At 53.9% G+C, this 12,369-nt stretch overlaps 4 protein-coding genes across 4 annotated transcripts; 3 read left to right on the top strand and 1 right to left on the bottom strand.

Annotated features, from left to right (window-relative positions):
- Positions 1-1,036: 1,036 nt before the first annotated feature.
- On the top strand, positions 1,037-2,419 carry COL26b_008632 (uncharacterized protein; the record flags this gene model as incomplete). Its single annotated transcript, XM_053181382.1, has 1 exon — positions 1,037-2,419. One exon carries the CDS (start codon positions 1,037-1,039, stop codon positions 2,417-2,419), a length of 1,383 nt encoding a protein of 460 aa, XP_053034658.1.
- A 748-nt stretch (positions 2,420-3,167) lies between these two features.
- COL26b_008633 (uncharacterized protein) lies at positions 3,168-5,192 on the bottom strand (the record flags this gene model as incomplete). Its single annotated transcript, XM_053181383.1, has 1 exon — positions 3,168-5,192. The coding sequence occupies one exon, from the start codon at positions 5,190-5,192 to the stop codon at positions 3,168-3,170; it is 2,025 nt and encodes a 674-aa protein (XP_053034659.1).
- Positions 5,193-7,272: 2,080 nt separating this feature from the next.
- COL26b_008634 (uncharacterized protein) lies at positions 7,273-8,838 on the top strand (the record flags this gene model as incomplete). Its single annotated transcript, XM_053181384.1, has 2 exons — positions 7,273-7,929; positions 7,984-8,838. The coding sequence occupies 2 exons, from the start codon at positions 7,273-7,275 to the stop codon at positions 8,836-8,838; spliced, it is 1,512 nt and encodes a 503-aa protein (XP_053034660.1).
- Positions 8,839-9,823: 985 nt separating this feature from the next.
- Positions 9,824-10,939, top strand: COL26b_008635 (uncharacterized protein; the record flags this gene model as incomplete). The annotated part of the gene is made up of 2 exons (XM_053181385.1): positions 9,824-9,889; positions 9,989-10,939. 2 exons carry the CDS (start codon positions 9,824-9,826, stop codon positions 10,937-10,939), a joined length of 1,017 nt encoding a protein of 338 aa, XP_053034661.1.
- Between the last annotated feature and the right edge of the window lie 1,430 nt (positions 10,940-12,369).

Here is a 12,369-nt window from a genome sequence, read left to right on the forward strand (position 1 = left end):
GCCCACAGCCAACTCACGGCCTGCCGCCAAAGAGTCGACGCAACCATATGTTACCCGCTGTGCGCGGTATCGCCGCCGCATTGGATCTTCATATCAGTGGATCCCGTCCGCCCATCCCTCTCACACTACGCGGCTATCCAAAACTCTACAACCCTTGGTGTGTGTCTATGGTGTCGTGAAGCGGGTCTCCCGTCTTAACTTTTGCCTCAAGCCCAAATTTGGTATCTGAAGAGGCGCTGAGCGTTGCTGCTGTCTCGTACGCACAGAAGCTGGCTGACGCAACAGAGGGCCCTACATTCGTGCAAACGCCTGGGGAGGGGGGGGGAGGGAGTACACACCTCACGCACCCACATCACCCATCCACGCAAGCAGTAGGAAGAACAGAGTTGGGAGGAAGAGAGACAAGGCTCCAGTCGGCTCCAGTCGGGCTCTCCAACCCCTCAAACAAGGGTGCCCAGAACCACACATCTCCATCTACCGGACCTGTCTCGTCTCATACGCACACACTTTGGTGTATTTTTGTTTTCCCTCTACGTCTCTCACCTTCACTCACAGACGGACTGGCTCCACCGGACTGATACCCCGTTTTGCTAACCAAGTCAAGTGTAGCTATTCTAAGAAGCCCTTGCTTAGTCTGATTTCCTCCCAAGACTTGGGACCTCTCGAGCCACCGAGATATATCATCCCGTCCGAGACCTAATTTCACAGACAACCCTCCGGAGCTGGAATCCCCTTGTCAGCGACATCAAGTTCTTTTCTTCCGTTGTATTTCTGTTTGCATTTATCTTCCTCCCCCGTCACCACCATCGTCAACTTCTCTTTTCATCACCTCTACCCGGTTTCCTTACATCTCACAACAACTCTCGACACTCACTCTCGAGCGAACGACTTATTCTCTGCGAGATTCGGCGTGCGTCTTTCAACCTGTTTCCTGCTTCGACCGGTCCGATTTGAAATCACACTGCGAGCGAGCATCCACCAACTGCAAAAAAAAAAAAAAAAAAACACCCTTAAAACATCAACACATTCACACACAATGGATCGAAGGGATCCAGTCCACCCGGGCCAACACTCGGCCTGGACCGAATCAGAGGTGTCGACGCGCAAGAACTCAGCGGAATGGCAAACATCAAGGCCAAACTCCCCCAAGCTGGCACCACTGGACCTGACATTCAACGACGAGAAGCGCGGCCACGGTAAGGAGAAGGATGAGGGCTACAGCAACTCCATCACACCGGTAGTCGAGAAGGGCGCCTCCCACGGTCACGGCCATGGTGAGCATGGTCACATCGACATCAACGACCCCAACAGACCACGGATGGCTTTCAAGGCTCGCCTGCACCACTTCACCTGGGCATGGTACACCCTCACGATGAGCACGGGCGGTCTCTCGCTACTCATCTTCGCCCAGCCTCACCAGTTCCCCGGCCTGAGGCAAATCGGCACGGTCGTCTACGTTATCAACATCATCCTTTTCGTCCTCGTCTGCTCAGCCATGCTGGCGAGATTCTTCCTGTACCCCGGTGACATGAAGAAGTCGTTGACTCATGAGCGTGAGGGCTTCTTCTTCCCCACGTTCTTCCTCTCCATCGCGACGCTCATCACGAGTACAAACCGATACGCGATCCCCGAGAACGACGAGACCCTCGTCTGGGCCATCCAAGTCGCCTTCTGGGGCTATGTCATTGTCACCCTCATGTTGGCCATCGGCCAGTACAGCTTCGTCTTCGCCAGGCACAACTTCGGTCTGCAGACCATGATGCCCACGTGGATTCTTCCCATCTTCCCCATCATGCTTTCAGGCACCATCGCCTCCGTCATTGCCGACACTCAGCCTGAGATCGCGGCCGTCCCCATCGTCGTCGCCGGTCTCACCTGCCAGGGTCTTGGTCTGTCCGTTGCCGTCCTCATGTACGCCCACATGGTCGGCCGCCTCATGTCCGCCGGCCTGCCCAACCGCGAGCACCGCCCCGGTCTGTTCATGAACGTGGGCCCGCCGGCTTTCACCGCCCTCGCCCTCATTGGCATGGCTAACGGCCTCCCCAACAACCTCGACCCCGACCGTGATGGCATTCTTATCGATGTCGGCATCATCAGGACCATCGCTCTCATGAGCGCCATCTTCCTCTGGGCCCTCGCCGCCTGGTGGTTCGGCATCGCCATCATCGCGGTCGTCTCGTCCCCTCCTGTCTACTTCCACCTGGGATGGTGGGCCATGGTCTTCCCTAACACCGGCTTCACGCTCGCGACAATCACTATCGGCAACCAGCTGGGCAACGAAGCCGTTCTATGGTTCGCCACCGCCATGTCTCTTGTCCTCCTCGGCACCTACTTCTTCGTCCTCTACCACCACGTCCGAGCCGTCGTCATCCAAGACATCATGTACACGATGAGAGACGAGGACTTCAACGACCACTAAACTCACACCGTCTTCACATCTTTTTCATCACTGGGAAAGGAGGAAACAGCGGTGGGAAGCGGTTTGTTTGGCTGGACAGCTCACCGAGCGTTCACCGAGGAGAAAAGAAAAAACACGAGGTTTGGAACGAGAAAAAAGGTTACCAGGATAATCGTGGCACGGATCTACGGATGTGTGCCTGCGCAGTCGTGGGCCAGGGTGGCTCACTGTTCATGCTTCAAATGTTCATAGCGCCAGAACTGACTCTGGGAGGTTTTGCAAATTATTTCCGCTCTGGCCAAAAACGAGCGAGAGGCGGCGTCATTTTTAATCATGTGTGTGTTTATCTTTGGTTTTTTTTAGGGGCATATTCCAGCGTGGAACGAACAACAATAGCGCGCGCGCTCATATCAAGCGTAGTCTCATTTTTTTCAAAGAATGGATTCTCTTTTCCTTGAATACCCTTTACGGTCTTTACTCCCGTTTGTTCGATACTCATTTTTGTAACTTTTGCGCACGAGGCATTGGATCATCATCATTCATACCAGTTTTGGGGCTTCTTTGATAGACTTTGGGCACACATAGACTGGGGGAGCGAGAGGTTTAGGGCTGGGCCAGATTGGACGGCTGAACAGGACACCTTTAGAAGAAACACTTGACGAACAAGAATGCAAGTCATCCCCGCTAAAACACTTTGCTCTGACCCCTTTTTGTCCCCCTCCCAGTGTGTGTGTGTGTGTTTTGTGTTTTGTGAAATTGTAAGCCAGAATCAGACCACGAAGAAGGTGGTCTTTGGCACCCGCTTAGTAACTAACACCTCGCCATACATCACACCATCGCAGTACGCTTCCCCGACGAAACGATACGTGTTCTCCTGCCTCGTAGTCGTCCCATCTCCGGACGGTCTCAGGACGTACGGGATCCGAGAACCGAGCAGTATCACCACCACATCGCCCGGACGTGCGTCGGCCGGGCCCATGCCCACGTAACCCTGCCGCCGCGTCGTGAAGGGACGTTTGCCCGTCATCTTGTCCATGTTTTCGCCGTACATGGCCTGGCCAGGGCTTCGAGCGAAGAATTCCTCGAAGCGCTCCTGCCGGTCTTCTGGCGTGAGCGTCTCGTACTCGGTAAGGGTTGTCAGGACGCTTATGCAGTCTTCATAGTCGCTTTTGTCGGTCAAGTTGGCTCTGTGGTAGGTTCTTGTTAGGGTCCAGTACAGGTCACCAATGGGCGCCCGCCACACTGCTTCATCCTGCCTTTCTTGACTTTCGTATACACCATGCTGCAGGCTCTTTGCGGCTGATTTCTCGCAAAAGGCCTTGATCGTCTGGAGATGCGCCGCGCGAGCCGCGTGACCTTCCTCCCACTCCCATACCTCACCCGTCTCTTCGATTATGTCGACTGCATAACCGCATATCCCGAGCATAGACGAGTCGTCCGTGTGCACGATCTCGACAGTGCTGTCTCCCGCCGCAGCCGTAAGGAACTTCTCGGCATCGTCGTAGATGGCCGTGAAGGAGCGAGTCAGTCCGGGTCGCCAATCCGGGACCCAGGACGGCAGGCCGTCAATGTCCTTTGGCATCTGCGAGAAGGAGAGGATCTCGACGCGACCTGCCTGGATGAGAGCGCGGGCTGTCTCGACGAAGGTGGGATGGCAGTCTGGGCGTTTGTAGTCCGGGGTAATGCCAAGGCGATCTGCGTCCACGGCGATGCTTAGGAGACCATGGATCCTGTCTCTGGGGAGGGTCGCCTGGGCGTTGCCGTCGATGTATGTCTTTCTCAGGAGGTGGAAGAGATCATCTCCGGGCCCCGCGCCTTTGACGTAGTTGCGCTGTCTACGGCGGATGGCCAATAGGGGGCCAACACGGCGATCTTGAGCAGTGAGAAGGAGTTGGTGCTGTTGTCGAGGGAGCTCATTCTGCTCAGCAACTCTACCGAAGCAGTGGTCGAATATCATTCCAGCCAGAAAAAACAGGTCAACATCCACTACCTTTGAGCCGCACACAAACACTGTGTCAGGGGATAGGGCCTGCTCCTGAATGATCCATACTCGGCCAAACCAAAGCCTGTCGTTCCAGGCTATGACGGCCTGAAGAAGCTTAGTGACCATGGGCAGAGCTTTGGCAATCAGAGCTTGGAATCTCCTCGTCAGTTCATCCTCCGGGTCACGATTCTCCAGCAGAGGTCTCAGCAGTGGCAAGCGCTCTCTGTTGAAGTAACTCTCGATATCCAACTCGCGCGCACCTCGCCCGATCTCCTCCCAACAATCCATGAGGGCGTCAGACTCGTCCTGCGCTGGCCCGAGCCACACGAGGACCTGCTGCGCTTTGCTGTAGATTTGCGTCATCAGCGGAACCTGTTCAGTCTTCTCCGCGGCATCGTCCTGGTTGATGCATATCTGATCGATCCAAATCGTGACCTTCTCGTCTCTACTTCGAAGGTGTCGCAGAGCCGCATCGAGCGAGGCCGTGATGCCGAGGCGCGACCCTGAGATTTCGATGGTGTGCGTCTTGTCTGGGCCCCCCCAGGTGTACGAGAGTGCCTTGAATAGCCGCGGCGTGGCAACCGGGGTGCTGGAGATTTCGCACACGAGCGGGCTCGAGAAGTGGGCGTCGCTGTCGCCTTCGTCTGTTCGGATTGCAGCAGCAGATGCAGGTTCAGGTCCTATTCCTGACGAGGGATAGAGTTCGAGAAGTCTGATGTGTGTCGATGCCGACGGCAGGATCGCCCGGTCGTCGTTGTAGGTGAAAGGGACAGGGGCATGCGGCTCCGGAAAAGACGGCACGGAAGACATGGTTGCCGTGTGCGCTGGGACCAGACTGCGCGGCTATTCGAGACAAGGAACGCCCATGCACGATTGTTTGATAGCGTTTAGGTGGCAAGGTCGTTCTTTTAAAGTACTCGAGGAATCCTGCCTCGGTAATGGGCTGGGGCTGGGTATCCTGGGCTTCCAGATTGGGTGCGGAGATGGAGACTATTGATGGCGCTACTGCAGCTGTCATCCATCATCAAGCAACTCCTGCAGGCACGACTAGGTAAGATATACATAGCCATGCCTTTGAATCCATCACAGTGAACAATGCAAGAGATCCTTTCTTACGAACGGTTCACGGCTCTCGCCAAATGAAAGGTATCATTTTGTGGTTTATGTGGGTTGAAGTCTTCAGATGAAGTTCCCATAACCCATAGACACTCATCAGACCCTTGCGAACTCATGAATAGGACAAATCGTGCCAGAAAATTGTCTCACTTGAAGAAAAGCGACAGTGATGAATCCTCAACGGTATATGAAACAATGTGATTATGTGTTATCCATCTTGTCCAAGGCAGTCAAATGCTTGAATTCGAACTGGAAGTCAACATTGTGAATACAATCTAACACTTTTTCAACGACGCTTGAGTGATAATAAAAGTTCTGGACGTATATCCCCAGTAGTAACACTTCATATCACGGAACCGGCTGCTTGAGTGTTTGAGTGTTCAATATTAGAACAGAAGAGAGGCCCGATTTTCCATACATCACAAGACTTAGTGAGCGGAGTTCGAATTATTCAAGAGAACGGAGCAAGTCAGAGGCCCTAACTTAAAGCAAGAACATACTGGGACGCCTTCTCTGCAGTAGACGTGGTGTTAGTGAAAAACAGTTCGGTGTGATAGTCTATCTAGCTTTGGAAAGTGTGAAGAATTATCAAAGTCACTTTTGTGTTAGCTGGTCATTGCTGACGACAGACCGTGATTCTCGTTATTATGAGACATGGTAAGATCACCTCTCAGGTGGCTGTCACGGAACCTACCCATTGGTTCACCTCAGAAACTGTCTTACCTGCGGGAGCTTCCCGTCTGCCGTTCGACATTCGACATGGCATCTCGCCAAAGAGTCGGTGAATTAAGATCTACGTGCAACGCCAGGAGCGACTCAAGTAGCAGTCTACAGAAACAAACGATACCTGGACTCTGTGTCTACCCATTATGAGAGGATATTTATTCGACATGTCCACTTTTCAAGCCCCGATTGCTCTGCATACCCGATGAAGGAACTCGTTGGCAATGTAGACCTTACAATTAACATTTGTGTTGCTCATGATTTTGATGACCATTAATCCCCATGTCTTGGAGGCAACGAAACCAAAATATGCGAGACTTGAGAACTTCTAGCTCGATGAAAAGGATCGGATGGTCGTACGTTATGTGAGACAGGCGGATCCAGACCCGTGCCAAGACTCGCTTTAGGATGTGTGCTGCGGAGCTGAACCTCATGTTCTACGGAGCTGAATTTCGTGGCTGGCTCAAATGCATCCATGATTCTACCAGCATGAGACATGGGGAACGGTCCCCCGCAAAAGCTCGACGTGGTATAATTCACCTATATAAACCTATCTAGAACGACTGAATTATGTTTACGTTTGGCCAGAGGTTCTTTCACACTCGGTCAATTCTTCTGTCAACTGCTTCTCATCATCATGAATACCTCTAATAACGTGCATACGAACCCTTCTTATGGGGGGTCGAGCTTCCACTGCCGTGTGGGGAAACCGCCACTGCCGCCGAAGCCAACGAAGTCATGGGGGTATCCAACTCCAGGCGTACAATCTCCAACGGCGGCCATGGTCATGACCAAGGACTATTTCATTGAGTACGTAGAGGCTGGTCGAAACTGTGACATGGAGCGCTTATGGATATTGTCTTAGCAACAATAAGTTCGACGGGATCCTAGACGACGGTGAATACGACTACGTTGTCGTCGGCTCGGGCTGCACTGCTCTGGCTTTCATCCAGGAAGCGCTTACGATTAACCCGCACGCACGCATTCTTTGCCTGGAGCGAGGAGGTTTGTGATCCCCCTGCGGCAACGCTGCAAGTTCTCATGCTGAACGATGGTAGAATTCTGGCTTCCCGCTCATTTCCAAAATCTTCCGCTCCCATTCAAAACCGTGCTGGGTGGGCCATCAGAGACCTTCCCATGGACGCTATCCAAGAAGACTTTCAGTGATCCACTGCTTAAATACTGCCATGGATCTTGCCCCTTCTTTGGGGGACGATCATTGTTCTGGTCCGCTTGGTCTCCTCAGCCCAAGGTAGAGGACATGCGAGACTTTCCAAAGGAGATGGTCGATTCAACCAAGAAGCCGGAGTTCTGGGATCGTGCTAGGGACCTTCTTCACGTTACAGGGGCCGACAAGATCGGAGATTCCGTGTATTCGGGTCTTCAGCGAGAAATTGACCAGAGACTGAAGGACCGCCTACGAGAAGTCAAGACCGCCGAATACAGCGAGCCTGCTCAGCTTGCAGTCGGCCGGGCCTCTGTGACCTCTAACCTTCGGTTCAACAAGTTTTCCACACCTGCGCCATTGTTAAAGATATACGAGGAGCAAAAGTCCAAGAATGCGGCGTCTCTCGATATTCTCCTGAACTGCACTGTCAAAACGCTAGGTGCGGTTGACGATGATGGAGGCCATGTTCATGCGATCGAAACCACTCGAGGAACGATTACATGGCAAGGCGACAATACGAAAGTGATTCTCTGTGCAGGTGTAAGCAATTCAAGCTGATGCTGGTCCGCGTTCTGAGCTAACACTTATTCAAAGGCTTTCCCTGCCGCAACCATACTCCTCAACAGCTTCTCGGAATGCCGCAAAACCGTTGGTAAGCGGGTGTCAGGCCATTTCTTGACGCACATAGTTGCGCGAGCACCGCTATCTGCGTTCAAGTGGCATCCTGTGGGCAGCAAACCTAAGGATCGCAGACTGGAGATCGCCGCCCACTATCTGGCCGGCAAGGATCCGACCAGCGGCCAGCAGTATCATGTCCAGATCACAGCTATTCAGAGCCCGCACCCGAAAGAGGATGCAGAGGATGCGGCTCGCGAATGCCCGGACTACGCCGCTGCCGCGACTTATGAGCAGCTGGAACACTCAACAGAGCATGTCGTCTTTGTGTGTGCGACCCTCGGCGAATTTTCCGAGCTCAACCAGGAGAACTGGTTTAAGATGGACCCTAGCAACCCGGATGTGACTACGAACATGAAGCTGCAATACACCCTCACCAAGTCCGACCGACATCTTTGGGATACTATGGATGAAGCGACCTACCAAACAATTGAGCAGATGGCCACCCCGGACGGGTCCGAATCGCCCGCTGAGGGTCTCGAGTACTGGCATATCGACGAACATGAGCCCAACAAAGGATCGTGGAAGCCGGCTCATCCGAAACAATCAGAGATCCGTATCCCAGGCATTGTCCATGAGACGAGCACCGCCTTCATGGGTTCAGACCCATCGGATGGCAGTTCAGTTGGACCAAAATATAACGTTCATGGTTTTCCAAACGTGTATGTCACTGGCGGTGCTCTGTTCCCGACCGCAGGAAGCTGGAACCCGACCCTGACGATGTGTGGGTTTGCTCAGGATCTGGCGAGGCAGCTGGAGAAGGGACGCCACTAAAATTGGCATCAAGGGTCTAAGATCGTTCAAAATTGTCTGTAGTCTTCATGAAAAACTTGTCTTGAATGAAATTGGAGGGTTTGAATCATGTTCTAAACCACATGGTATGGAGGACGTGAGCTCATATGAGGAGTCAGTCCCACATCGAGATGGCGAGACCCTGAATTCCCCGCGACGAATCCCTGCAACTTGGCTTGCATGCCGCGTGGATACCGCACCCGTAGGTAGCCACACCAAGATGGATATTCTGTGGGCCATGGCATTTTAGTGAGTCCAACCAGCAGCCTCAGTGACACATTGTCGGAACCAGCTCAGGTGAGGACACGAGGACGGTTGAGTTGATTGATGATGGGTGGGCGATGAGGGGGTGGTTTGTGACCATGCATAAAAAGGCATAGGGGACAATTGTGCAACGTGCGATGATAGGTATGAATGTAGTCTGCTTTATGAACACAAGTCATCAGCAGCAGAGCATGTCACTGTAGGATGCAAAACCCAGTGACAGCTCATAGCAGTGACAGACAGCAGTGACAGTGACAGTGACAGGCGGCGGAGTGACTCGTCCCTGAACAAAGCTGAAAATGCCATGTTTTGAAAGATGGAGCTTTGGCCCCACTGCGGACACAGCTCCGTGGTGTCTGATTCGGCAATCTGGGCTGCTAGCGCGAGCATGAAAAAAATTCAGACTGGCCCCGGTGGATTGGCCGAATAACGAGATTAGTCATCGTCCCAGGTTCACGCTTGCTTTTTCTCTTGTTTGTCACCACCAACCACCAGCAAAAATTCAGCAGGCCCTGCAGGCCCTGTTTTTTTTTTTTTTTTTTTTTTTTCCTTCCTTGCTGCTGCTGTTGCTTCCTCGCCCATCGCCAGGTTCTTCCCTCACACCGCCCTGCGGATGTTCGTCACCATCTTCATCCTCTCCCGGGAATCTCGGACGGTATAGGAAACCACCCGCCATCTGGACAGGTCGACACACGAGGTGCCAATGTCGTCGGAGCAGGATTACCAGGACCTCTTCGGCCCGCAGGCCAAAAAGGCGAAACGGGGACGGGTAAGTCATGTCACCACCATCTTTTCTGTTCCTTGTCGTTGGTTCCATCTCCAACTCGTCTTTGCCGTCCGATAACATCTAAACATCGCCACGATTCAGCCGTCTCTCGCGCCATCAGCTGACGTTTCCTTCGAGGAACAGCTCCAGACCGACAAATCGGCCAATGCCATCCGGATCCGCGACAACCAGCGACGGTCACGCGCCCGGCATAAAGAGTTTGTCGACGAGCTGCAGCGAAAGGTCCAGGAATACGAGAAGCGGGGGATCGAGGCTTCAGTGCAGATGCAGAAGGCCGCCCGCGACGTGTCCATCGAGAACGCGCGCTTGAAATCTTTGCTCGCCAGCAGAGGTGTTTCGGGCGAACAGGTGGAGGCGTACTTGAGGTCCTTTGACGACGACAACAAAGGCTCACCAGCGGCACCACCCGGAGTTCCTCTCCCGACGGGCATTCAGGGCGAGCAGGCGGACGCTTTCATGAGGAATTTCGACGACGATACCAAAGCATCGCCTGCTGCACCCCTGCCAGCGACGCTGCCTCCCATCCTCAGCAACCCCGTCACCCTCGAACCATCGACGCAACTCCCGCCTTTGCAGGAGCATTTCAGCAAGGCGAGGTTCCCGCCCGAACCTGAGCCCGAGACGAACGGCACCAAGAGGAAATACGGCGAGGCTTTGATGCCACCGGTTCTTACCCTGACGCCTACCCCGGACGTGCAGCAAAGCTCCCCGCTCGACAAGCTGACCATGCTTGCCAACGCGAGCCTTAACAGGGTCACGCAGCTGGCCCCGAAGCAGAAATTTCAAGAGTCTGCAAGGAGCCCCCATTACTACGACAGGAGGAGCCAGACGCCTCCCCGTCCGTCAGAATCACATCATCCCCCGCAGGCATCTCCACATGAAATGTCATGCAACGCCGCAGCGCAAATTATCGCCGACATGCAGGGCTACGGCGACCAGCGCACCGCCCGCATAGCTCTGGGATGCCGCTCCCAGGAGGACGAGTGCTTCGTAAAGAACACGGCCGTCTTTCGCGCCCTCGACCACCGGTGACGCGATTTCGTACAATCGTGATCCGCTTTTTTCGATGCGGGATTGATCAAAAATATCGTGCCGATTTGACCGGGATCACTTCAGCTCTCTCCACTCCGCGGAGGCCGGCTCCCTAATCCCGTCCAAAGCCGCCCGCGGCAATCACGACACCCCCGAGCAGCGCACGGCGCCGGGGGCAGGGATTCCCGTAACCGTGTCCACCGAATCGGCGATGAACAACCCCGTCCATACCCCGACATAATCCGGCTTGTTTGTCTCCATCGGCGTTCGTCGGAAGGCATCATGGAGATCGGAAATGTCTTCGAAAACCCCATTGTTGCCACCTCACACAGCTCGAGAGAGGTCAGAAATGACCAAAGAGAATTGTGTCTCGTCACGTCGTCGCTTTGGAGATGGATGGATCGTGCCGTCATGGATCGCTGCTGTGCAATGCTTCGGTTAACCTCGCTGGCGCGGCTTTTCGCAACTGCTTAGCCGATCTATGGTCACGCCGTGCATCGAATGCAATGGGCTCATCGTGCTTTGCGCAATTGTACTATCAAAAAGAAAATAATGATGTAATGTAAATAGCTTCGCTGAGTCGGCCGCCGCGTCGGGGCCAGCGTCGTCAATCAAAAAGCGTGTATACTTGTTAAGCCCTGCTTTCGGCCATCTGATAACCGACTTTTGCGGTCCCCTTGCTACTGCTTTGCCTGTCCAATGAAGGCGACGGTCTGAAAACTGCGACCCTGCCAACAAGGCGAGTTTTGCCGCCTAGGCATACCGTTGGGCTTCCATAGCCTGGCTATGCCTACAGGCATCCGAAGTTTCGCATACAAATATGAGACCACCGCAGGACCTTGATCATCGCTCATCATGAAATCAAACCTCACACGATTGAGACATGGCCGAATTTGCAAAACCTCGACAAGCTCCCCGCGCCCCTGCCCGCGCCCATCAGCGGAGACAACATCACAGTCTGGGCGAACGTGACTGGGAGCAGGCCCTGGATAACACTGGCCATCGATGGGCTCTTGAGGCCATAGGCTACCGCGGCCGACGACACCACAATGATGCTCACCTGCTCATGAAGCTTTTTCTAGCTCTTCCGCAGATTGTGAATCCAACCCCGGAGCTGCCAACCTACATTCGCGATCCGTATCGTGGGATTCGTGAAGTTAGATATGAAAACCGGTTTGCGGACCATTTGGGTCCGGGCTTGCTGCCTCCTCCTCCACGGGCCGAGACGCCTTTTCGAGCAGAGACGGTTGGAACGGATGATCCAGGGGTTGAGATGGGTGACTCAGGGAGTCGACAGCAAGCGACCGGGATAAGACGTAGGAACGGAGGAGCCTCAGATGTGGCTGACGATTCGGCGGAAACGACAGCCACGAATCAGAGAGGTTTTACCAAGCGCATCAGAAAGATTGCCGTTGAAAAGAAACCAGATC

Source organism: Colletotrichum chrysophilum (assembly GCF_026319265.1).
Source record: "Colletotrichum chrysophilum strain AFK26 chromosome Unknown scaffold_77, whole genome shotgun sequence".
In the NCBI taxonomy this organism is placed as follows: domain Eukaryota; kingdom Fungi; phylum Ascomycota; class Sordariomycetes; order Glomerellales; family Glomerellaceae; genus Colletotrichum; species Colletotrichum chrysophilum.